The 26653-nt window shown below is 43.1% G+C and overlaps 1 protein-coding gene across 1 annotated transcript in view; it reads left to right on the top strand.

Moving 5' to 3' along the window:
• The window catches only part of SH2D4B (SH2 domain containing 4B), a 204168-nt gene that overhangs the window by 19593 nt on the left and 157922 nt on the right, over positions 1–26653 (top strand). The window contains exon 3 of the mRNA XM_070945383.1: positions 6982–6997. Within this exon, the coding sequence (XP_070801484.1) occupies positions 6982–6997 (16 nt within the window). The remainder of the gene's footprint in view (positions 1–6981; positions 6998–26653) is intronic.

Raw genomic sequence — 26653 nt, forward strand, 5'->3', positions numbered from 1 at the left:
TCAAGGGCAGATCCTCCATCCAGACCCACTATGGCTGAGACTGACCGCTTGGAGATTGAGCGGGGCGATCTTCAACGAGACAACGTCCCTCCTTCCATAATCCAAACTATCCAAGCGTCACTAATAGGATCTATTCATCGACGTGGCGGGCATTTTGTACTTGGTGCTCCTCCCAGAACATCTTTCCACTGGAAGCTTCCGTGTTGCAGGTCCTGAGGTTTCTTCAGGCAGGCTTGGACAAAGGATTCTCACCCAATACCTTATGGAGGCAGGTGGTGGCGATTTCGTCCATTTTGACTCCTAACTCTCTCCAACCTTTGTCTCAACAACCCATTATACGGCGTTTTCTGCGAGGAGCCACCAACTTGTCACCCCCGGTCATTCATAGATATCCCACTTGGGACCTTTCCCTTGTGTTGAACTCTCTTACTGAGTCACCATATGAACCGTTACGCACGGTCAGTCTACGCCTTTTATCATACAAGGTTGCCTTTCTGGTGGCTATAACGTCTGCTCGACGTATTTCGGAGATCGCTGCTCTTTCTATGAGAGACGATTTGTGTGTCTTCCATGTGGACCAGGTTGTGCTTCGACTCGACCCCACATTTGTACCTAAGATTAACTCTCCTTTTCACCGTTTACAGGAACTGGTTCTCCCAGACTTCTGCCCTCATCTGTCTCATCAGTTAGAGCGTCGATGGCACATGCTGGACGTCCGGAGGGCTCTGCGGATCTACTTGACAAGGACTGCGGACATTCGTCGGTCTGAGTCATTATTTGTGTCCTTTCTTCCCGCTTCGCTAGGTACTAAGGTGTCGTCGTTGACGATCGGACGTTGGATTAGGTGCACGATCGCTATGGCGTATAAACTGCGTTCCTTAACACCTCCTACCACGGTGACAGCTCACTCGACGAGGAGTGCGTCGACCTCTGCGGCCTGGTCTTCCCAGGCTTCGTTACTCAAAATCTGCAGAGCGGCTACCTGGACCTCTCCTTCCCCCTTTGTTCTGCATTATAAAATAGACAAGTATGCTTCGGCAGAGGCGGCCTTCAGGCGGAGAGTTCTCCAAAGAGTGCGGGGGGACGGGGAGTTATTTGCCCAGACTGTTCCCTCCCTAGACCTGGGACGCTGATCTTGGGTATGTCCCACTTCTGGCTGCTGTCTCCACCTCACAATGGAGAAGGGGTGTTGGTCCTACCTGACACGCACCTTCTCGTTGGGTGGAGACAGCAGCCAGTCCCACCCTGTCAGTCTGGATATTGATCTGTTTGTTCTTCTCTTTTTCTTGTTCCACACGTTAAGCCTGTCTTCGTCCTTCACAAAGCTGGGAGCCCCTAGCAGCGGGGGCGGGATTTAGCTTTGACAGGCTCAGTCCTTCCTCTGATTGCACGAGCTGAACCCACTTCTGGCTGCTGTCTCCACCCAACGAGAAGGTGCGTGTCAGGTAGGACCAATGCCCCTTCTCTCCAAATATCTCTCAGTTCCATATCTTCCATCATATCATGGATAAACTTTTTTTTATCTCTCTGTGTGTCTATTACTCCATTCCAGTCACCCATTAATATAAAAGATTTATAATCCCATTGTGTTATTTTAGTGTGTAAAAATTTATAAAATTTGTCTTGTTGCTGATTAGGGGCATATATTCCAATTAAAAGAATTTTTCCAGTCTGTGTTAATAATTGCGATATATCTTCCTTGATCATCTGCCTCAATTAAATTAACTGATAATCCTTTCTTTACATATACAACTAACCCATTTTTCTTCTCTGGCGCTGATGCCACAAAGTGTGTACCTAATCTTGAATTTATCAAATATTTTTGGTCTAATAACCTAATATGTGTTTCTTGCAGACAAATAACATCATTGTTAAATTGTTTCAAGTAATGAAATACTTTCTTTCTTTTTTGTGGTGAATTTAAGCCATTAACATTCCAAGATAGAAATTTAGTTGCCATCTTTAGCTTTTCGAAGCCGCATAAGCATCAGCTGAAGATCCTCCTCCACCTTGCTCTTCGGCCTAGCCTCCCCCCCCACTGCTTCTGTTTTCTGAACTTCTTGAGATAGATCTTGAGATTGTTGCATTTTTGACTGTTGTTGTTGAAGTTTATAAGTTGATCGGGTCAGTCGTTGTGCTTTCAGTTCTCCCTTCTTGAGTGGTTCCAGAGTTGGGGGTAAACCCCCCAAGATCCAGATCTTCTTCCATGATGATTCCTCCAGCTGCAACTTCGGCATAAGTTTGTATCTGCTTTCCATCTTTTTCTTGTTGTATCATCTCCATTTTCTTTCTGCTCCCCACTGGTGAGGGTGGGTATCCAGCCTTTAAAACATTAACATAGAAATCTTTTGCCTTCCAGACTGTGTTTAACTGGTATCTTTCTCCATTATAAGTCACTATTAGACCAGTTGGAACGTCCCATCTGTATGCCACTTGTTGATTTCTCAGCTCATTTACCAAAAAGCCAAAGTCCTTTCTACTTCTCAACATCTTTGGAGGGATCTCTTTCAAAACCACCACTTCTTGCCCAGCCATCTGAACCTTATTCTTGTAGTAAGCTTGTAAAATATCATTTCTGATCCTCCTGGTTGTAAAATAAATCACTACATCTCTTGGCAGCTGTCTTTGTCTTGTCAACCAGAAGTTAACCCTGTAGATTTTATCAATTCGGCTTGCCACCTCTTCTGGTCTTTCTTTAATTAACTCTGCAATAGCATCAGTACAAATATCCTTTAAATTTACTTTGCTGTTTTCTTTCAGGCCTCTCAATCTCAAGGCAAATTCCATGGACCTGTATTGTAACATTACCAATTCATCATCAACTTTCTCTGTTTTGGTCATGACATCTCCCATTTTGCTTTCCAAATTTAAATTGGCTTCATTAATTTCTTCCACTTTCTCTTCCAACTGAATAACAAGTTTTGACAATCCTGATACTGCAAAAACAATATCATCTCTTATTTCATCGTGTTTTTCTGCAACCGCTTCCTTAATTGATTTTATATCCTCCTCAACTTTCTTTAATTTCCCTTCCACAAGTACTGTTAAATTATTAATTGCTGTGGCTTGATTATTCATAGCTTCTTTCATTGCTGTTGCTTGATTATTCGTGGCTTCTTTCATAAACTCTTTGAAATCATTGAGAGCAGCCTCCTGGCTCTGTGAATCAGCCGGAAGTTGTGCTTTCTGTGTCACCACTGACACAACTGGGGAACCTCCCTCTCCTTTAAAAACTCCTGGCTTAACTTGTTTAGAAGCCATTTTTTTTCCTTTTTAAAAAGATCTTTTTTTTTCCAAAGCCACAAAGTCCCTTGAACAACTTTAAAGTGCTTGTAATTTATAGTCTCTGATTTATCAGGCAAAATAGTCTTTTTTCCACAAGCTCTCACTTCCCAGCAGCTTTAATCCACTCCCCCAGCGCAAAGTTCTCAATAAGCACTTTCGTTTCTGACTTTCACTTTCAAAACCATAACAAAGATGCCATCTTCAGCCTCCAGCTCAAAGAAATTCAATTTGAAACAAAGTAACTCCGGAGGTAAGCGCTGTTACTTTTAAGGCTTGTTCTCCTGTTTCTGCTCTGCCTGCACTTGTAATCAATCAGACTCACTTTTTGACAGCAGGATCGGATCGCGGCTTCTAGCTTTGTTTACACAGAGTCGTCCAGGCTTCGGAGCTTCTTGGCGGGCTGACTGGGGAGCTTTCACCCTCCAAGCCTCTGGAATTATTCCAGAGGACTTTCGGGGAGCTCTACTCCCGCCCACCAGCTCTCCTCTCCTTCTTTTCCCGAAGGGGAGGCCAGACAGCCGATTTGTGCTGTCAAAGCGGCCTTTACGAAGACACAGGGCTGGCGGTCTAAGGAGACCATCCATGAAGCCTGCAGTGCCAACAGGAAGTCCCCCATAAATTGAATATTTTAGATCAGGAAGAATTGGCATTCAAAATAAAATGATCAAAACAATACTATTTTGAAAATGCTAACAAACCGGGCAGATGGCTGTCTTATAAACTAAAGAAGGAGAATGAAAAAGGGACCATTTATCAACTGGAGGACACAAAGGGAAACGTATTAAATAAAGAAGAGGATAAGCTTGAGATTGCCCGGGAATACTATGCAGCACTATATAAAGAGGAAGAAGTACCAAGAGAGAAAATCGAACAATACCTGGCAAACGAAGAACTCCCATTGATAGGAGAGGAAGAGAGGGAAATGTTGAACAGAGAGGTTACAATAGAGGAACTGAAGACAGCAATTTCAAAACTTAAAAATAATATGTCACCAGGTCCGGATGGTTTCCCAGGAGAATTGTCTAAATGTCTGGAGGAAATACTGTTACCCAAATTATTAGAAATTTGCAATGAGGTGCTGATGGGCTCCAAAATTCCAGATTCATGGAGGGAAACACATATCACGTTACTACCAAAAGAAGGTACCAATGCAAAACAAATACAAAATTATAGGCCAATTTCCCTTTTAAATTCGGATTACAAAATTTTTATGAGTGTAATGGCAGAAAGAATAAAGAAAATATTAAATACCTTGATACATATGGATCAAAATGGATTCCTCCCTGGAAGGCAAATAAGAAATAATATAAGAATAGTGATTGACACCTTAGAATACTATGAAGCACACTCGGACAAGCAGATGGCACTAGTCTTCTTAGACGCCCAGAAAGCGTTCAATAATTTAAATTGGGAATTTATGGTCAAACAAATTAAGAAAATTGAATATGGAGAAAATTTTAAGAGAATGATAAGAACAATCTATGATAAACAAAGGGCGAGTATATTAGTGAATGGGCACATGACCAACACATTTAGAATTAGGAATAACAATGAAATAAAGGGACTGAAGATTAGGAGAGAGGTATACAAAACAGAGGCATTTGCTGATGATGTGGTTCTGATCATGGAGGAACCACTAGAAACAGGACAAAAAACTCTGGAGGAATTAGATAGATATGAAGAAGTATCTGGATTTAAATTAAACAAAACTAAAACTAAAGTGCTGGTCAAAAATGTGACAGAAGAGCAAAAGAAAGAAATAGAAAAAACACTGGGCTTGCAAATTGTCAAAAAATAAATAAAATACCTAGGAATCTGGATAACACCAAGATGCTCGGCCTTAAAAGAGGATAATTATGTGCCCTTAATTAAAAAAATTAAGCAAGATTTAGAGAGACGGGGGAAACTGCAATTGTCAGTCTTGGGTAGGATAGCTTCAATAAAAATGAGTATTCTGCCCAAGATGTTATATTTGTTTCAAACTACACCAGTTAACTTGGATAAATTTTTTTTCTTGGAATTGAATAAATCTATTAGGAAATTTATCTGGGGGGTGGGAGGGGAAACCCAGAATTTCATTTAGAATATTACAGGATAAAAGGAGTAAGGTGGGGGGTTCGGATTCCCAGCTTGGGAAATATATTATAAGGCAGCTAATTTAGTGTGGATAAGGGAATGGGTCACCCTAGAAAACAAAAGGATTTTAACGTTGGAAGGGCATGACCTGCAGAGAGGGTGGCACGCGTGTTTATGGGATAAAGATAGGAAAAAGAAAACATATTTTCATAGACGTAAAATAAGGGACACATTAATACAGACTTGGACAGAGATCAGGCAAAAGCAATACATGAGACTCCCGAAGTGGCTTTCTATAATGGAAGCCATGATATATCCCAACATGTTAGGAACTGAAAAAATGTTTAGATATAAGGATATCCTAGATAGCGGCAGAAACCTTAAGTCTAATGATACACTGAGAGAACAAGGTATTAATATCGACTGCGGGCCATACCTACAAATCAAGTCTCGATACCAAAAAGACAAGGAAGAATTTGGTATAGAGATGGGACCAAATGGATTCGATAAGGTATTGATAGGATCGGAGAAAAAAATATTGGCTAAATTATACAATTATTTATTAGAATATGATAGGGCAGAGGAGATAGTTAAAGATCAGATGATTGTGTGGGCAAAGAACATTGGACATAGTATAAATTTGAATGATTGGGAAATAATTTGGAATAAGAACTATAAATTGACGAGAGCAGTAGCGTACAAAGAAAATCAATACAAAATGTTATATAGGTGGCCTCTAGCCACCTGGTTAGCAAAAATCTACCCCAATACAAAACCAATTCTCCTCCTTTCTCTCTGACCGATCACAGTCTGTGTTGACAGGGGGGCAGAGGTCGACCCCGAGGTCCCTCATATGTGGGGTGCCGCAAGGGTCGGTCCTCTCGCCCCTCCTGTTCAACATTTTTGTGAAGCCGCTGGGCGAGATCATCTGTGGTTTCGGGGTGAAGTACCACCAGTTTGCTGATGACACTCAGCTGTACATCTCCACCCCGGACCACCCCAACGATGCCCTTGAAGTGATGTCCCGGTGCCTGGAGGCCATGTGGATCTGGATGGGGAGGAATAGGCTCAGGCTCAACCCATCCAAGAGCCTGGGCTGTGGTTTCCGACATCCCGATATAGTCAGTTGGCTCCATCAATGACTACTGGGGGCGAATCATTGGTCCCCACAGAGAGGGTTCGCAACTTGGGTGTCCTCATGGATTCCCGGCTGTCTTTAGAAGAGCATTTGATGGCCGTGATCGGGAGGATTTTTCATCAGGTTCGCCTGATTCGCCAGTTGCGTCCCTTTCTGAATCGGGACCCCCTACGCACGGTCACTCATGCCCTCATCACCTCCCACCTGGACTATTGTAACACTCTCTACATGGGGCTCTCCTTGAGGAGCACCCGGAGGCTCCAACTGGTCCAGAGTGCGGCCGCGTGGGTGGTAATAGGAGCGACATGGCGTTCCCATGTAACACGTCTCCTGCGTGAGCTGCACTGGTTCCCGGTGGTCTTCCGGGTGTGCTTCAAGGTTTTGGTCACCACCTTTAGAACGCTCCATTGCTTAGGACCTGGTTATCTATGGGACCACCTACTACCACCAATAGCCTCCCACTGGCCGGTACGCTCTCATAGAGAGGGGCTCCTCTGGGTGCTGCGGGCCAAACAATGTCGACTGGCGGCCCCTAGGGGGAGAGCCTTCTCTGTGGGGGCACCTACTATCTGGAACGAGCTCCCAGCTGAGCTTCATTATTTTTGGACTAATAGACTTACTGTAGTTTGCCAAGTTCCTTATCAGTATTTTACTATGCATGTCCGCATTCTTTCACATTCCTTCACACTCTTTCCTTTGTTCTCTTGCCAGAAAGGTCCGGCTGAGAAATAGCCGGCAAAAGCTATTTCAAAATGTAGCAATTACTTTTCTTAGTTAGTGAGGTGTTTTATTTTCTTTATAACAAATAAATGAGTTTTATTAGAGAACTTTTCTTCACGTTTCTTTTCAGAATATTGCAACAAGAAGGAAGCCTCGATCCATCCTCTAATTAAACCAGGGTGATTAGTTCCAGAGCCAAACATGGGATTAATCAATGTCCTGACGGGCTTCCGACATGGACACAGCACGGAAACGGCATTGGTCGCTCTGGTGAATGATCTCTGGCGGGCTCGGGATGGTGGTTGTTCCTCCATCCTGGTCCTAATTGACCTCTCAGCAGCTTTTGATACCATCGACCATGGTATCCTACTGCAGCGACTTGTCGGGTTGGTGGTGGGAGGCACTGTCTTACAGTGGTTCTCCTCCTACCTCTCAGGTCGCTGTCAGTTTGTATGGGCGGGAGGGCAGAGATCCACCCTGAGGCCCCTAAATTGTGGGGTGCCTCAGGGGTTGGTTCTCTCCCCCCTACTCTTTAACATCTATATGAAGCCACTGGGTGAGATCATTCGTGGCTTTGGGGTGAGATATCATCAATATGCTGATGATACCCAATTATACATCTCCACCCCAGACCACCCCAGAGATGCCCTTTCCGTGATGTCCCATTGCCTGGAGGCAGTACGGGCCTGGATGGGCAGAAACAGACTCAAACTCAATCCCTCTAAGACTGAGTGGCTGTGGATGCCGGCATCTCGGGTTTCAGAGGCCCCATAACTTTTGATAGTTGGGGAAAAACTTGCCCCCATTGATAGGGCTCCCAACTTGAGTGTCCTCCTGGATGCTCGGCTGTCACTAGAAGACCATCTAACGGCCGTGACCAGGGGGGCCTTCGCACAGGTTTGCCTGGTGTGCCAGTTGCACCCTTTCCTGGACTGAGATGACCTTCGCACAGTCACTCATGCCCTGGTTACTTCCCGCTTGGATTACTGCAATTCCCTCTACATGGGCCTGCCCCTGAGATGCACCCGGAGACTCCAGCTGATCCAGAATGCAGCTGCACGGGTTGTTATGGGAGCCCCTCGTTACTCCCATATAACACCCCTCCTGCATGAGCTGCACTGGTTACCAGTGGTTCTCCGGGTCCACTTCAAGGTGCTAGTTCTCACCTATAAGGCCCTACATGACTTAGGTCCGCGATATTTGCAGGACCTTCTCCTGCCTGCCTCTCACCATCCTGTTCGCTCACATAGGGCCGTTCTCCTCAGGGTTCCAACGGCGAGCCAATGTCATCTTGCTGTGCCCAGGGGTAGGGCGTTCTCTGTGGGTGCTCCCACCCTCTGGAATGAATTACCTACCGAGCTCTGGAACGTGCCGACGCCTTCTACAGGGATGCGGTTTCGTAGCCGCAGTCGCTGAGGCTGTAGTTGTCGCTTCTGCAGGCTGGGGATTGCTGCCTTCAGGCTAGCCCAGGACATGATGGATAGAGATGAGTCAGTGTCGATTTCCATCTTGGATGGACTTCCTTCGATCTCTTTTATTTATTTATTTATTTTTTAAAAAAACAAACTTTATTACACATAAAAAGATAAAATATCAAATCAAGTACATACAAAATACATTTCTATTCACCCCATAAAATAGAAAAACAATACAAAACGAAACTATATATATATATCTATATATAGAAAGTGACTTATTACATCATTTATCTTATTGACGGTGCTTGTTGTTAATTTTATTTTCTTGTTTTCTTGTGGAATTTTACATTTACTCTCCTTTCTTTTGACTTGTCCAATCGTACCATCTATTCCATACAGTATAATATTTTGAGTCTACCTTGTCTTTTAACTCAAATGTTAATTTAGCCATTTCTGCACAATTGTAAATTTTTTGGATTACTAGATGATCTGCTGGCAATTGATCCATTTTCCAATGCTGTGCTAATGCCAGTCTGGCTGCCGTAATTATGTGTAATATTAAATATTTTGTTTCTTTGCTATGGTTTCCTTTGATCATGCCTAATAGAAAAATTTCTGGTTTCAGCTCTATTTCCTCTGTTGTTATTTCTGTTAGCCAAGTTTTTATTTTTTCCCAGTATTTCTTAATTTTTGGGTAAAGCCACCAGACATGAAAGGACGTGCCCTGTGCTTGTTTACATTTCCAACAAGTTGGATTTAAGTTCTGATACATCTTCTCTAACTTCGAAGGGGCCAGATACCATCTATACCACATTTTATACTGATTCCCTCTATAAACTACTGATTTTGTCATGATATAATTGGTTTCCCATGCATTTTCCCAGTCTTCTAATTGTATGTTATGTCCAATGTTTCTTGTCCATGCTATCATTTGTCCTTTTACTAATTCCTCTGCTAGGTTGAATTCTAATAAGTATTAATAAATTTTTGATTTCAATTTTTCTTCTTGGCTTCTAACAGTTTATCTAATTGGTTCAGTTTTAGTTCAATTCCTCCTTCCTCTTAATCTTTTTTATAACTTTTTTTTTATCAGTAAATAGGGCCACCAGTCTATCAATATTCCTTGTTCTCTAAGTTCTTCTTGTGTTTTTAATACTCCCTGGGAATCCAATATCATTTTTTGTAGTGCCAATGTGTTGGGGTGTATTTGCGCCTCCATTGTGGATAACCATCCGGGAACTTTTATATAATGTTTGTTTTTAATTTCTCGCCATGTACAGATTAGTGAATCTCTTAGTATATGATTACTGAAGTTTTTATATGTTTTGTTCCCTGTGTTCCATAAGAAGGCGTGCCACCCCATCATCAAATCATGTCCTTCTAATTTTAATAGTCTTTGGTTTTCCAAATTCACCCATTCTCTAATCCATGTTAGACTTGTTGCTTTGTAATATGTTTCCCATGCTGGTAAACTGAATCCACCTCTAGTTCTATCGTCCTGCAATATACTTAATTTGATTCTTGGTTTTTTCCCTTCCCACACAAATTTTGTGGTTATTCTATTCAAATTATTAAAGAATTTTTTATCTAATTGTTAATTAGAATTGTATAATTGGAATTGTTTGAAATAAATAAAGGAGTCTCGGCAGTATGTTCACATTTCACAGGTTCTAGGTCCAGACACATTGACATCCGTTATCAAAACATAAAACATTTAGTGAAAAAAGGTTTTGTGTAGTCCTCAGGATAACGTTGAGCGAAACCCTGAGCTACAAGTCTGGCCTTGTACAATGACTCACCATTTGGTTTCTTTTTGATTCTGTAGACCCATCGAGTGCCAATGACCTTTTTGTTTGCTGGAGGTTTTGCAGGTGTAAATACTTTAAGTTTCTTTAGACTGTCCATTTCAACCTGCATTGCTTCATACCATTTGTCTTGCTCTGAATCAGGGAGCTGCTTGATTTGTGTGAAATTATCAGGTGGAAGTGTAACATTGCAAATCAAAGGCAAGGGTGCTTTTGTCAGTTGCCAAGAATATTGTTGTGGAGGGATTCCTTTTGTGGCCCTCTTGGAACGTCTCGGAACAACTGTCCAGTCTTCTTCTTCTTCGTCCTCATCCTCACTTTCGTCGCTAGCATCAGCATCCGCGGCTTGTGAAGATGGAACATCAGGTTGAGAAGAACCAGTGGAATCTTGATCATCAATCTGCGTGGCATCAGCAGTATCATCTCTGGGAAAATAAACTCCAGGATCATTGGAATGAATCCTGGACCAGTCAATATCTTCCTCAAAATTAGCAGATTGGGAAATCACAATTACATGTTTAGAGTCAATAAATTTGCTCCTTTTTGAGTTATCATCAATACCCATAAATCTCAGTCTCTTTGCTGTTGGACTTCCTTTTCTTCTTTGAGCTAAGGGAATGTTCACCATAGCATATGAACCAAAAATATGGATGTTTTTAAGATCAGGCTTGTAGCTATACAACATGAAGAAAGGAGTCTGATTTGTTACACTGCTCCAAGTATGGTTGACAATGTAATTTGCGTACTTGATAGCTTCACCCCAGTATATCTTACCAAGGTTGGCGTCTTCTAGGAGACAACGCATCATGGTTTGCAGGACCCCTTGTCTTCGTTCTACGACTCCATTGTGAGCCGGTGTGTAAGGGGCCGAAGTCTGATGAATAATTCCATTCTTACGCATCCAGTCCTGGAAACGCTGAGACATGAACTTGGCACCACGATCACTCTGGATTCTGGCGATGCGAACTTGGTGTTGGGTAGAAACAAGGGTTGCAAAGTCTTTAAAGATCTGAAAGGTCTCTGATTTTTCTTTCATAGAATATACATATCCGTATCTAGAGTAATTATCAACAATTGTTAGAAAATATTTTCTACCACCAAATGATGGCGGGAAAGGACCAACTATGTCAATGTGAACCAAATCAAAAATGCGTGTTGACAGGCGTGTAACGCGTTTGGGAATGGCTGCTTTGGATTTGGCCTTTTTGCAGACAGCACAATCCAAAAACACCTTACACCCCTTTAGATCCAAATCTTTTGTGAACTCCGGCATCTTCCTAAGAACACGGAAACTGGCATGCCCCAATCTTCTATGCCATTTATGGATACACCTGGAATGCAAAGGTTTACCTGTTAGTGAATTCTCAACATTAACATTTTTATGCGGAACCTCAGGCTTGCTCTGAGCAACCTGTTTACCAACTCTCTTTTTGTTGGCTTTAGGACCCTTTGGAATAGCAACAGGATCTCTCTCTGGAGCATCTCTCTCTGGGCCTGTGCTCTCCCTTTTTGGAGTTTTTATACTTGCCTGTGTTTGTGTTTTAGGCTTTGGCTTTAAGTAATAAACACCACCAATTAATATGGTTCCAGCAACAATATCTCCGTCTTTAACTATGTAACTTGCATTTTCAAGGTGGTGAACCTGGAATTTTAATTCTCTAGACAAGTGACTCTGACTAAGCAAGTTACTGGTTGCTGTTGGTATGTAATAAACATCAGGAATGAATGCATCGAGCTCTTCAACATAAACAGTTCCTTTTCCTTTGACCTGACAAGGATGATTGGAAAAAGAATAAAGTTCACATAGTTCTGGTTCAGGCTCGTGCATCTCTGTGAAAAGTTCCTTTCTGTAGGTAACAGGCAATGCTGCACCACTGTCCAAAGTCCACAGGAGTCGTCTGTCATACTCTGGTTGAGGTTGTGGATCATTGGTTAAAGCCAGTGTGGCGAGTGGAGTTTGTGGATCATGCTGGGGACCACGACGACCTTGTCTTCCGCCTCTGCCTCTGGAATCTGTTCCTCTGGGCTGGTATGTGACGGGAGCTGGAACTCATTGGGGACAATCCCGGGTGGCATGTCCCACACGGTTGCAGGTGTAGCATCTTGGCATCCTTGGAGCATAGGTCCTTCCTTGGAAGGGGCGCCTAGCTGGAGCTTTTGATGCGGGTGGTCCTCTCAAGTGTGGCGTGGCCAACATGAATGCCTCTTCTTCAATTAAAAGTCTACAGACATTGTCCACTGTGCGTTGAGCAATTGGGACTTGGTTAATTTTTGTAACAGCATTTTTCCATTCATAATTCAAAGAGTTAATAATGATGCTGATCATTTGAATATCTTCAATGTTATGGCCTCTTTCTCTCAATTCTGTTCTCAGTCCTTTCAGTTTGGTCAAATGCCCTCCAATTTGTTCACCGGGTTTCAATCTCGAACCGTGGAGTTCGGACATGAGTAAACACGAAGATTCAATTGAGATAGGCCTGTAGCAATTTTCCAATTCAGCCCAAATTTGTCGGGCTGTTGTGTTTGGTGGAAAAGTGACCTTTAGTTCAGTGTCCATGGACATCAATAATGTTGTGCGAGCCCTTATCTCTAGATCTCATATTGCAAAATCCCATGGTTGTGCAGGAGGGTTAAAAACCATGCAGTGAGTGCCTTCTCTAAGAAGCAATAGTGTAATCTCACTGACCCAGGCTTTATAATTGTGTCCTGACATTTTTAGTTTTGACTCACCAGTTAGTGGAGAGACAGAAAATGCCTGGTAAGGAGCCTGCATTTGATATGCTGGCTGTGCTGGCAGAAATGCCTGTGGTATTTGCTGTGCCTGTTGTGGACCTAAAAATGGTCTTGGTTGTGCCATTGGAGGTGGGCCAGGAGCTGGCCCTATTTGCCCTTGTGACTGGGGCACATATGCAGGCATTTGTAGCTGCTGTGGCTGATGCACTGGAATCTGCTGTATTCCAGTTGCCATTTGTGCTTGATCTGCAATATTGGCATGGCCTGCTGGAGATGCAGTCATTTGCCTTTGCTGCATCAAGTTTGGCTGTGTTCCATCTAAAAAGACACCATCACCACCAGGGGGTGTTGAAGTTTGAGCCCGTGGAGACACTTGTGGCATTTCAGCTTGAATCTCTGAGTGAGTTAGAGACAGGTTTGCCAGGGTCTGCTGTAGTAATTTAAAATGTTCATCTAAGCTCCTTTCTCTTTCAGCTTCCTGTAGTAAATTACTTTCGCCAGCAGATGGTGCTGCACCTTTAGCTTCGGGCAGCCCAGTTACAAGAAATGACTGCATGGCAGATTTACATGTAACTTGATCAGGGAGACTTTCATGTGACGTATGCAGTGCTCTCTGCCTTAATTGGCCTGACACAGAATCCACCAGGGGGAGTGTCTTTGGCTCTGAGGAAGAAGACAAGATGGCGCTTTTTGAAAAATTTAAGTCACGGGATTCTTCCTTATCTTGCTCAAGCATAAACAAATCTCTCTTAAATCGAAAAAGTTCATTTTCATAATATTTTACATGTTCACGGTAGGATTTAATGGCCATCTCACGCTGGGTGAGCTCAAGGCTTTGAGGAGAATAATGAATTACTTCTCTCTCTTCGTGGGGGTGAAAAAGCTTTGCCATTTGTGGAAACTTTCTTGGCCTAGCACCAAGCACATCGTAATCTGTGGGCTCTGGTAGAATAGATTCATAGCATGCAAATTGAGAAGAAAAGGCTACCGACCTCAGTCGCAGTTCATTATCTTCAAAAGCAGCTGTTCTGATATCTGTCCTTTGATGTGTTTCTGAAAGCATTTTCAGATCTTCTTCACCCATGGCACCTTCTTGTTCCAATTGCGTAGCCGTAGCAAGAGGCTGGAATCTTTTTTTTTTTTTTTTTTATTGAAAAAGTTTTCAAATACAGATTTTTCCCCCTTTTTTCCCCCCCTCTCCCTCCCCCTCCCTAACCCCCCCCTCCCCACCCCACCCATCCCCCCCTGTGACTTCTTCATAACAAAAAAAAACCTAATTCATAACAGATTACTTACTCCCTCCTCTAGATATTGACCTTTACTTACTAAAAATATTATTAATATTATAACATCCCCCTTTATCCATACATTTCAGAAAAGAGAAAAGAGAAAAGAAAGGGAAAAAAAGGAAAAAAAAAAGACATTATACTATGACATTATAAAATAACTTCTCCACTTTAAAACTATACAATAAGTCCTACTTTAATATTTAATCTTCTATGTATATTACTATGACATTTCAAAGCAGCCTTCCCCATCAAATCTAGTTTAACATTTATTCCACTCTATCCATTTCCTCCACTCCCCTAAATATATCACTTAAAAATCCCTTTTCTTAGACTGGAATCTTGAGGGCGTTACTATCTCCTGTTCTTCTTCCAAAGAGGATAAAGCTCTGTGCTTCATTTTTTCCTTTTTCTTCTGTTTCGGCATCTTAGCAAAATAATTAGCGTACCTCAGTAGCTAAAAACTAACTGCCTATGCGCTCTTATCAGAAATAAAAAAACAAGGAAAAAAGCCATAAATCAACCGTCCGAGCTACCAGATGTCAGGGCATTGATTAATCCCATGTTTGGCTCTGGGACTAATCACCCTGGTTTAATTAGAGGATGGATCGAGGCTTCCTCCTTGTTGCAATAGTCTGAAAAGAAACGTGAAGAAAAGTTCTCTAATAAAACTCATTTATTTGTTATAAAGAAAATAAAACACCTCACTAACTAAGAAAAGTAATTGCTACATTTTGAAATAGCTTTTGCCGGCTATTTCTCAGCCGGACCTTTCTGGCAAGAGAACAAAGGAAAGAGTGTGAAGGAATGTGAAAGAATGCGGACATGCGTAGTAAAATACTGATAAGGAACTTGGCAAATTACAGTAAGTCTATTAGTCCAAAAATAATGAAGCTCAGCTGGGAAATAAAAAAACGCAGTGACAGATTGGTATGGGTCAAGGTATTCTGTTTCCTCTAGGAATTGTGGGAGCTGTTGCGCCACTACAGTGAATGAAGCGAAGGTTGGAGATGGGACGATAGTTATTAAGTGAGTCTGGATCCAGGGAAGGCTTCTTGAGGAGAGGTCGAACCACCGCCTCCTTAAGAGAGGCAGGGAAGTTCCCCTCTCTCAATGAAGCATTGACAATTGCCTGGATCCAGTCTCTAGTCACCTCCCTGGCAGCCAAAACCAACCAGGAGGGACAAGGGTCCAATAAGTAAGTGGAGGAACTAAGTTTGCCCATAATCCTGTCCACTTCCTTGACAGAAACAGGGTCAAACTCAATCCAGATATTATTCTCAAGACCCACCCTTGTCTCCCGATTGGATTCTGCCCAGTCAGAGTCCAATCTGATCCGGATCTGAGCGATTTTATCATGCAGAAACTGTACAAAATCCTCAGCTCTGCCCTGTAAAGGTTCTTCCCTTGCTCCTTGATTGAGGACGGAGCGGGTCACACGAAACAGGGCCGCTGGGCGGTTTTCTGCAGATGCAATGAGGATGGCGAAGTAATCTCGTTTTGCCGCTTCCATCACCACTAGATAAGACCTAATATGGGTTCTTAACTGTGTTCGGTCAGATTCAGATCGGGAGGACCTCCAACTCTCCTCTAGGCATCTTTTCCGACATTTCATTTCCCAGAGCTCCATGGAAAACCAAGGAGCAATCCAGGATCTGCGTCGGGTTAGAGGCCGCAAAGGTGCAATTCTGTCCAAGGTGTTGGTAGCCACCCATTCCCAGGATGCCACCAGAGCCTCAGCTGAATCACAGGATTGAGAGGTGGGGAATGTCCCAAGCTCCTTCAAGAACCTTTCTGGGTCTATCAGGTGCTTGGGGCGGAACCATTTTATGGGTCCCGTCTCCCAGTGGCAGGGGTTGGCAGATTGAAAGTCTAGTCTAAGGAGGGAATGGTCAGTCCATGACAGGGGAGTGATGGAAAGTTCCCCCTTACCATGACCATTTATCCACTGCCCAGAGAGAAAAACCAGGTCGAGTGTGTGTCCTCCCCTATGAGTTGGGCCCTGAATAACCTGAGTCAGGTCCATGGCTGCCATGGAGGCCATGAACTCCTGGACTGTCTCAGATGACTCGCCGATCGAAGGCAGATTAAAATCTCCCACAACCAAAAGGCTGGGGAGTTGGAGTGCCACTTCAGTCAAGACATCGAGCAGTGCGGGCAGGGCTGTGGCAACATAGCTGGGAGATAGGTATGTGACCAACAAGCCCGACTGAACTCCAGGGTCCCACTTCAATAGAAGAGACTCACACCCGCCTATCTGAGGGACAGTGACCTCCTTAGGACTCAGACTTTCTCTAACAACCACTGCCACCCCCCGCCCCTTCCCTGGTATCACGGCTGGTGCAGGACACGAAAGCCTGAGGGGCATAAATCAGAGAGAGGGATTCCCCCCTCTTGCCCCAACCAGGTCTCCGTGATACAGGCCAGGTCCGCACCCTCCTCATCAATAAGATCTCGTATGAGGAGGGCCTTATCCATCATGGACCTGGCATTCACATATACCAGACGGAAACCAGGGTCCCTCGCTCTCATATCCCCAGGAAAGCAGGGTGAGCAGGAGGTATGGGAGCAAGTCACTATCCGAATGCATCTGGTGTGATGCTCCCCACCCGTACTTCGATTTCTTCTGCCCCTTCCCACCATCACAGGTATAGAATGTCCCACCCTCCTCCGAGGGTGTTTTCCAGTTTTGGGTTTGGACTAGAACCACACCTACCTACAATGAGCCAGATGATCCTGTCTAAGGGGGGAGAAGTGAAGGCTGGGGAAGGGAAAAGGGGACCTCTTTTCAATCAAACATGTGGCGGATGCTTAGCTGCTTGCCTCAGATGGAACAGGTGGCCAGGTGCCCTACAACACTGGTAAAGGAAGTAGAAATTTACAGATGTCTGGCTGGATTCTGGCATACTTGTGATATTCATTAGTGACTGGACCATTACTAAGAACTGTGGTGGCACAGAGGTTAGAATGTAGAATTGCAGGCTGACTCTGCCCACTGCCAGGAGTTCGATTCTGACTGGTTCAAGGTTGACTTAGCCTTTCATCCTTCCGAGCTTCATAAAATGAGGACCCAGATTGTTGGGGGCAATACACTGATTCTGTAAACCTCCTGGTGCTGTAAAGACTATGAAGTGGTATATAAGTTTAAATACTATTGCTGTTGCTACTATATGTCAGAGTTTCTTGCAAAAATCAAATCCAGAAGCACACTTTCTTGGACTCAGGAAACTGCATTCCACACTGTTCTAATTCCACAAATTGATTGTCCCTTTCTTCTAACTGCTTTTGGAATATGCACCCACGCGTTACTTCCAAAAACTCTTAAATGTGCCAGAGATGGCTTTCTCCCATATATCACTGCATATGGAGTATCATTAATTGATGAACTCCACAGCCTATTGATTAAATAGTTAGCAGTCAACATGGCTTCACCCCAATATGACCTGCTCAGGCCAGAATCCTCCAGCAGTGAGTCCTTCATCGTTTGTAAGACACCATGCCACCTCTCAACTACACCATTCTCAGCAGCTGTGTACAGTTTTGTCCGTCTGTGTTTTATTCCTAACTGTTCCAACCATTGTTGAAAACTTGTTGACATGAATTCTGAACCTCTGTCAGTTTGCAGCTGACATATCTGTTGTTTATATCTTCTTTCTACAAAGCTTACCCATTGCTTAAATTTCTGTAGCACCTCTATTTTACTCTTTTGTAAATAGCAGAACCCAACCATGCTGTAGTCTTCTACAATGACCAGCGCATACTTTGCTCCTCGCAAACTGACTTGCATTGGCCCAACCAAATCTGCATGTACCAACTCTAGAGCTCTTGTTGTCTGCTTTGTGCTACTCTTGCTTACAGAGAATGCTTTGGACTTTGATGATTTGCATACTGCACAGTCCAAATATGCCTTATATCCCTTTAAATTTAATCCTTCTGCAAACTGGTCCATCCTTTGCAAAACTTTGAAGCTGGCATGGCCAAGCTTCCTGTGCAAGAGATGAACACATGAATCGTGTTGTGGCACATTTCCAAATGTTTGTGCACATTGAACCTTTTGTCCCTGCAACACATAAAGATTATCCTCTTTTATGCCCTGTGCACATACATTTCCATTTCTCTTTATGAGACACCTCCCATTTGCAAATGTGGTCTCAAATCCTTGCTTGTCTAAACTAGAGACACTCAGCAAATTATGCTCCATTTCAGGCACACATAATATATCATTAAACCTTGTTTCCAAATATGGAATTTGCACACTGCCTCTTCCAATGACTTTAGCCTTCTGGCCATTTGTCAAGACTACTGCTACTGCATTTCCAGCAGCTGAATCCATTCTGTAAAACAATTTAGAATTGTTAACAATTGGTTGACTTGCCCCACTGTCAATCAACCATTTGTCTCTGCTATTGCAATAGCTAACTTTTGCAACAGCAATTTGTCCACCTTGCAATTTTCCTTGCAAACAGTTCCTCCTTTGTAAATAATTTCTTCCTTGGAAACAGTCTTTCTTTAAATGTGTTGTTTCACCACAAATGAAGCACATCCGTTATTGCTGGGCTGTAATCTGATATATTCTGTTGCTACTTATCTCTTTGGAGACATCCAGTCTGTGGAAATTTCGCTCTTCTCACTCTGCTCCTTGGGCCCCCACCTCAGGAATTTTTCCTTGTGGCTTTTTCTATAATGGCGTTTCGGCTCCTCAGCAATCAAACAAGCCTTTAGAGTCTCCAAACACAACTCCTGCTCTGGTTTGCACTCAAACACTGCAGAAACAATGTCCCAAATTTCATCCAGACTGTTTAACACTAGCAGCACCTTCTTGGACTCAGGAAACTGCATTCTATGCTGTTCTAATTCCACAAACAAAGTTTGCATTTGTACAAAATGCTGTTCTACAGATTCTCCTGGTTGCAAACAGGCTCTGTATAATTTTCTTGATAATTGTACAATATTGCATGCTGACACACTCACATGCACATTTCTTAATTTCAGCCAGACCTCCTTTAAAGTCTTTAAATCAGCTACCTTGATAAACTGATCATCTTCTAAACTCAAGATGAGATAAGCCATTGCTTTATCATGCTGCCTCTGCTCTGCAGCTGTAAATGGCACCTGTGGTGGATTAATAACCATATCCCACAGCTCCTTAGTCTTCAGGAAACATTCCATCTTTGCAGCCCAAATTATATAGTTCTTCTGTCCCAAACGAGGCAGAGAGCCCTCATGCAATTTAACAACAGCCATTCTGCAAAAACCTTTTCTGTCTGGTTTTTCACACAGGCAGTCTTTCAGCTTAATTACAATTCAATCTTCTGTGTGCTCTGGGCCCATAACCTTTCAGAGTTTCTTGCAAAAATCAAATCCAGAAGCACACACAGATAAACTGATTCAGCAGGATTCATTAACTTCTTTATATACAATAATATATACCAACAGCAGAGAACAGTTTCATTTCATTTCAGCTCAGTTCAGACCAGACAGCATGCACAGACTGCTTTCAGTTTCAATTTCTCAGCACAGAATCAGAAGTTGCAGACTAAGACATGCCCTGGCTCCAGTCTGTCTCAGTTCCCAATTGGCTGACTTAGTTGCTATGCCTATTCATTGGCTGACCTTGTTACCTTTCCAGTCATGAATATTCTAACACTATAGTGAGGAGCTTCTTCTCTTCCTCTTCTTCTCCTCTCCTCCTCCTCCTCCTCCTCCTCCTCCTCCTCCTCCTCCTCCTCCTCCTCCTCCTCCTCCTCTCCTCTTCCTCTTCTTCTTCTTCCTCCTCCTCCTTCAAAAAGGCAAGCCTGTCCTAGCAAGTACTACTAAAGACAAGCATCAACACCACTTTTAATGTGTCTTTAGGAGAAGGACATCCATAGGTGCAGAGGCAGTGGTGGGATTCAGCCGGTTTGGGCTGGTTTGGGCAAACCGGTAGTTAAATTGATGGCTGGCCAAATCCCTCCCTGCCCCACCCCTTCCAGGAGTCCCCATGTGCCCCATTTTGGCTCCCAGGTAAGTGCAGGGAGGCCTACTAGGCCCAAAATGGAGCACCCCACGGCCCGCTTTCACTCCCACGAGGCTTCAGCGAGGTTTCCTAGGACCAAAATGGAGTGTGGGGGGCAGTGCAGCCCCCACGTGGCCTGTTTTTGCTCCCAGGAGGCAAGTGCTGCCTGTCACACACCCCGGCCACGCCCACCATGGCCACGCCCAGCCAGCCAGTCATTAGGGCAAAAAAACCAGTTGTTAAATTATTTGAATCCCACCACTGTGCAGAGGTGAGTGGGGGGAAGCACCGTGTTATACAAGTTTCCTGCATCAGTTTTTATCAGGAAACTCTATCAAGTGTAGAAGTCCTTTAATTTTTCCAGCAATTCCTAGAGCCACATTTTAGTTAAACACTAATTAAATTAACAGTTAATCTGCCATAGAATAGAATGATGGAAAACTACCTGAATGCTGTGTTTGGCTGAGTGTTGCAACTTTGTTTAATGAGAGATATATCGCTGAGATGTTATATCTGGTTGGGCTTGCAATAGACTTTCTGAAAAAGGGAATCAATTTCTGGAGGCGAAGAAGATGGCTAGCAATTAGGATTTGTCAAGGGTGCCATAGTTGCTAAAGAACAATGATAAATCAGCCTGCTTGCAATAAGCTGATTCCAGCAATATTTCATCAACTGCAGCTCCAGTTATTTTAGATAGCTTTTAATTAGCAGCATGAATGCAAATGAATGTAGGCATCAAATGAGAAAGGCATCCACTTGACTTCTGTCAGGTCCAGACACAGCTTTTCTTACAATAGTGGCAAATATCTGTAGCTCGGGTTTAGGATGAGGGTGGAGGTTGAGTTTGTGGGTTGGTTTCTGAATGTTTCATTACCAGGCTAGGTAACATCTTCAGCAGAATTTAGGGAATATCAGGGTTGGTTTTTCTGCTTATAAGGGCTTTGTGTGGTCAGTAGGTCTTGTGATGGGAGGATTACACCAGGTGAGGGTCTAGTGATGGGTCTTGAGATGGGAAGGTCGCATCAAGTGAAGGTCATTGGGAGGTGACGTGCTGGTTGGGTGGGGTTGAAGGTCAGAGCTGTCACTGGTTGGTTGTGTGGTTGATTTGAATTCTCAGAAGTTCATAGGCTGGTTGTAGGTCGATGTGTTTGTTGATGGAATTGCTTGTGAAGTTCCAGGCTTTGATAAACTCGCATGCATGGTAGCGTGACCAAGGATTCTTGTATTGGCATGAACACCTCATTATTAGCATGTATCTTGTTCCAGTACTGCTCTTCAAAACTAGCAGGCCTTGAGATTACAACTCGCTTAGTACCATCTGTAAATCTGTACCCCTTCGTTCCTGGCTCATATCCAACTAATTGAAGCTTTCTGGCCTTTGTCTGACCTTTTCTCCTAGTAGCTTTCAGAATATGCACCCAGACATAACTACCGAATGTTCTTACATGACCTAAAGACAGTTTCCTACCATGCATCAGGAAATATGGTGTGTCCTGTATTGCCTCACTCCATAACCTATTAACAATATAATTTGCTGTTAATATAGCTTCTCCCCAGAATGTCTTACTCATGCCTGCAAGCAAAGCATCTTTCATTGTCTGTAGCACACCGTTTCATCTCTCAACCATACTGTTTCCCAAAGGCGAATATGGATTTGTTTTTCTATTCCTTGTGCCTAGACTGCTTAACCACCTTTGAAATATCTCACACATAAACTCTGTCCCCCTGTCTGTTTGAATCTGACATACATTACATCCATGCTGTTGTTCTACAAATGTTATCAATTTCCTGAACTGTTGCAATACCTCACTTATTTTTCAGTAAATAACAATATCCATATCTACTGTAATCGTCAACTATGACTAATGCATATCTCGCATCTCCTAAAGAGGGTGTTATAGGACCAATCACATCAGTATGATCTAATTGTAATACCCTATTTGTAATTCTAGCACTTTTCTTACTTACAGGATACATTTTAGCTTTTGATTCTTTACATACAGAACAATCCAAATACAGTCAGGTCCAGAAATATTGGGACATTGACACAATTCTAGCATCTTTGGCTCTATACACCACCACAATGGAGTTGGAATGAAACAAACACAATGTGCGTTAACTGCAGGCTGTCAGCTTTAATTTGAGGGTATGTATATCCAACTCAGGTGAACGGTGTAGGACTTACAGCAGTTTGTATATGTGCCTCCCACTTGTTAAGGGACCAAAAGTAATGGGACAATTGGCTTCTCAGCTGTTCCATGGCCGTGTATGTGATATTCCCTCATTACCTCAATTACAATGTGCAGATAAAAGGCCCAGAGTTCATTTCAAGTGTGCTATTTGCATTTGGAATCTGTTGCTGTCAACTCTCAAGATGAGATCCAAAGAGCTGTCACTATCAGTGAAGCAAGCCATCATTAGGTTGAAGAAACAAAACAAACCCATCAGAGAGATAGCAAGAACATTAGGCATGGCCAAAACAACTGTTTGAAACATTCTCAAAAAGAAGGAATGCACCGGTGAGCTCAGCAACACCAAAAGACCCAGGAGACCACGGAAAACAAGTGTGGTGGATGACCAAAGAATTCTTTCCCTGGTGAAGAAAACACCCTTCACAACAGTTGGCCAGATCAAGAACACTCTCCAGGAGGTAGGTGTATGTGTGTCAAAGTCAACAATCAAGAGAAGACTTCACCAGAGTGAATACAGAGGGTTCACCACAAGATGTAAACCATTGGTGAGCCTCAAAAACAGGAAGGCCAGATTAGAGTTTGCCAAACAACATCTAACAAAGCCTTCACAGTTCTGGAACAAGATCCTATGGACAGATGAGACCAAGATCAACTTGTACCAGAGTGATGGGAAGAGAAGAGTATGGAGAAGGAAAGGAATTGCTCATGATCCTAAGCATACCACCTCATCAGTGAAGCATGGTGGTGGTAGTGTCATGGCGTGGACATGTATGGCTGCCAATGGAACTGGTTCTCTTGTATTTATTGATGATGTGACTGCTGACAAAAGCAGCAGGATGAATTTTGAAATGTTTCGGGCAATATTATCTGCTCACATTCAGCCAAATGCTGCAGAACTCATTGAACAGCATTTCACGGTGCAGATGGACAATGACCCAAAGCATACTGCAAAAGCAACCAAAGAGTTTTTGAACGGACAGAAGTGGAATGTTATGCAATGACCAAGTCAATCACCTGACCTGAATCCCATTGAGCATGCATTTCACTTGCTGAAGACAAAACTGAAGGGAAAATGCCCCAAGAACAAGCAGGAACTGAAGATAGTTGCAGTAGAGGCCTGGCAGAGCATCACCAGGGATGAAACCCAGCGTCTGGTGATGTCTATGCATTCCAGACTTCAGGCTGTGATTGACTGCAAAGGATTTGCAACCAAGTATTAAGAAAGGAAAGTTTGATTTATGATTATTATTCTGTCCCATTACTTTTGGTCCCTTAACAAGTGGGAGGCACATATGCAAACTGCTGTAAGTCCTACACCGTTCACCTGAGTTGGATGTACATACCCTCAAATTAAAGCTGACAGTCTGCAGTTAAAGCACATTGTGTTTGTTTCATTCCAACTCCATTGTGGTGGTGTATAGAGCCAAAGATGTTAGAATTGTGTCGATGTCCCAATATTTCTGGACCTGACTGTATGCATTACATTTCTTTAATTTTAGCCCCTCAGCTATGTCTGGCATTTTCCTCAACACGTTAAAACTTGCATGCCCTAATCTTCTATGTATACAGTTGTCATGTGTAGAAACATTTTTAAGTACACATACACAATTATGTTCTTGCATTCCCAGAACATACAGACCATCCTTTTAAACACCTTGTGCACATACCTGTCCATTCTTCTTAATTGTATATAGTCCCCCAGCAAATATTATTTCATACCCCTGCCTGTCTAACATGGATATACTTTTATGCTCTAAAGCAGGTTCATATAACACGTACAACGTAGCATCTATTTCTGGTACATACACATTACCTTCCCCATATAACATGTTGTACAATGTAGCATCTCTTTGCAAAGTTAACTCTTTCAGCTGCTCTGCCAGCATCCTGGACTATTGCAGATGCTGGTTTGTGCTGAATGCTCTCTCTCCTCCCTTTCCTGGTCTCCTCTCCAGCCATTTCTGCTCCTCCTCCAACAACCGTCCAGTCAAGTACGCCATCATAAAGTCCTGTTCTTGCATGGACTCAAGACTGCTCAAAAGAATGTCCCATGAACTATCCAAGGAACTAAGCACTACATACACTTTGTGTGCCTCTGTATATGTCATTCCCCTTTCTTTCAACTTAAGGAATGTCCGTCTCATGTTCTGCAAATGTGTGGACACACACTCTCCTGGCTTCAACTGTGCCTTATACAGCCTTCTAGTCAGCAACACTTTACTGCCCACAGTCTCTCTCACATACACACTGCGCAATGCCTCCCAGCACTCTTTCGCAGACTGGAGACCCCTCATGTGTATTATCTGACTATCTTCCAAGGCAAGCATTATGCTGCCTAATGCCTTTTCATTTTCCCTCTGATCCCCATCATCCACTGCTGGTGGATTAGTAACAATCGTCCACAACTCCTCCCTCCACAGGTACATCTCCATCTTCACATTCCAGGAGAGGTAATTAGTCTCATTCAGCCGAGACCCCAGGAAACCTCCTCCCATTACACCGATAGAGGCCATGCTGCCTGCTAACCACATTTTAAACCACTTACTCTGATGCAAGCTCACACTGGGATTCTCTTTCCTCTAGGCTCACAAGTCACCAGTCACTCCGGTCTTCACTGTGGACTGGGCCCATAACCTGTCAGAGTTTAGGCAACGTAACTAGTATTATGAGATAAACCCAGGAACAAAACACAGCACACAGCACACAGAGCCTTTAGATAAATTAATAGTGGTTTTATCAACAGCTAAATATATACAGACTTATACGTGGTTAAATACCTTGTCATACAGCTACTGACACAAGGAGAGCAATGAGATACACGACGAGAGAGAATATGAGAAGACATGAGGAGAAGAGATGAGAAGAAATGCCCTCTAATGGCTTCCCTTATATAGGCAGCTTCTTACCCAGCTTCTTAAAGTGGCAGTAATCGTGCTGCCTCAGTTCCATTGCATCACTCACAACCTTCCATCAGTTTACAGCTATTAAATCTGCATACCCTGACATTTCCTTTCTAGGAATCTGTGTTTGGAACTGACTTGGGTGACCAACAACATTTATTATCGGGTGTTAAGGCACTTCTTTTCACTTTGAATCCTTCCACAGCAGTTTCCATCATTCAGAGGTGGTCTCTTGTGATGTGCAGTGCAAGCACTAAACTTTATTCTAGCCAATGTAGCTTCCAGAAGAGGCAGGCAGGCCAAGCAACAAAAGACAACTCTTCACTATTTGCCTGTCTTTGTGTGCACTTCATATTCCAGTTCCATATGGTTTTCCATATGATGCCCATGCCATCAAGTAAGAATAATGAACCTCTTGGAAAAAATTCAGCAAACCATGCTACATTGTCCAACAGAGAGTGAATCAGAAAGTGTTTGGCCCAAGTAGAAAGTCCAGGATGTATCTCATGAATGATGATGATACTGATAATGATTATGATATGAACTATTTAGTTGTGTTCAACTCTTTTTTTCAAGGTTTATTGGGTTTTTATTTTAAAACATATTGTCAGCGTTCCAAATTGTGATCTCTTTCAGCGCTGACATAAAAGACACAGAAAGACTTGCTAAATGCTGGGATGAACTTTCACCTAGTTCCTGGTTCTTCAGCAGATAGCGTTACTTGGGCAACAGAGGGAGGGGGGAATTCCTGTGAAAGAAAGTGCATGGGACGAAGAGATGGATCTGCATGGTGGCCAATGAGACATTGGGGTTGAAGAACGGAAAGGGAGGGGTTTGGAAGGAGGTGCCAATCTTGGCTGCATCAGAGTTCAGGCATGTCGTTTTTTCTATTCTTAAATAAATCAGAAGATTCATTAGAGACTTTGCGTTTGAGAATGAAGTTTATTTAAGATAGCAACGAAACCTGACAGACAGCCAAGATTCCTCCAAAGCCAGGCTGGCTGACTCAAAGTCACCCCGTTCCCTCCCAGACGTATGGTTGGATTAAGAGATATATGTATGGGGGTGGAGGAAATGGGTAGATTATGAGTTGAATAAATGCCAA

This window comes from Pituophis catenifer, unplaced genomic scaffold (genome assembly GCF_029215685.1).
Source record: "Pituophis catenifer annectens isolate HBS135680 unplaced genomic scaffold, rPitCat1.0.hap2 SCAF_6, whole genome shotgun sequence".
In the NCBI taxonomy this organism is placed as follows: domain Eukaryota; kingdom Metazoa; phylum Chordata; class Lepidosauria; order Squamata; family Colubridae; genus Pituophis; species Pituophis catenifer.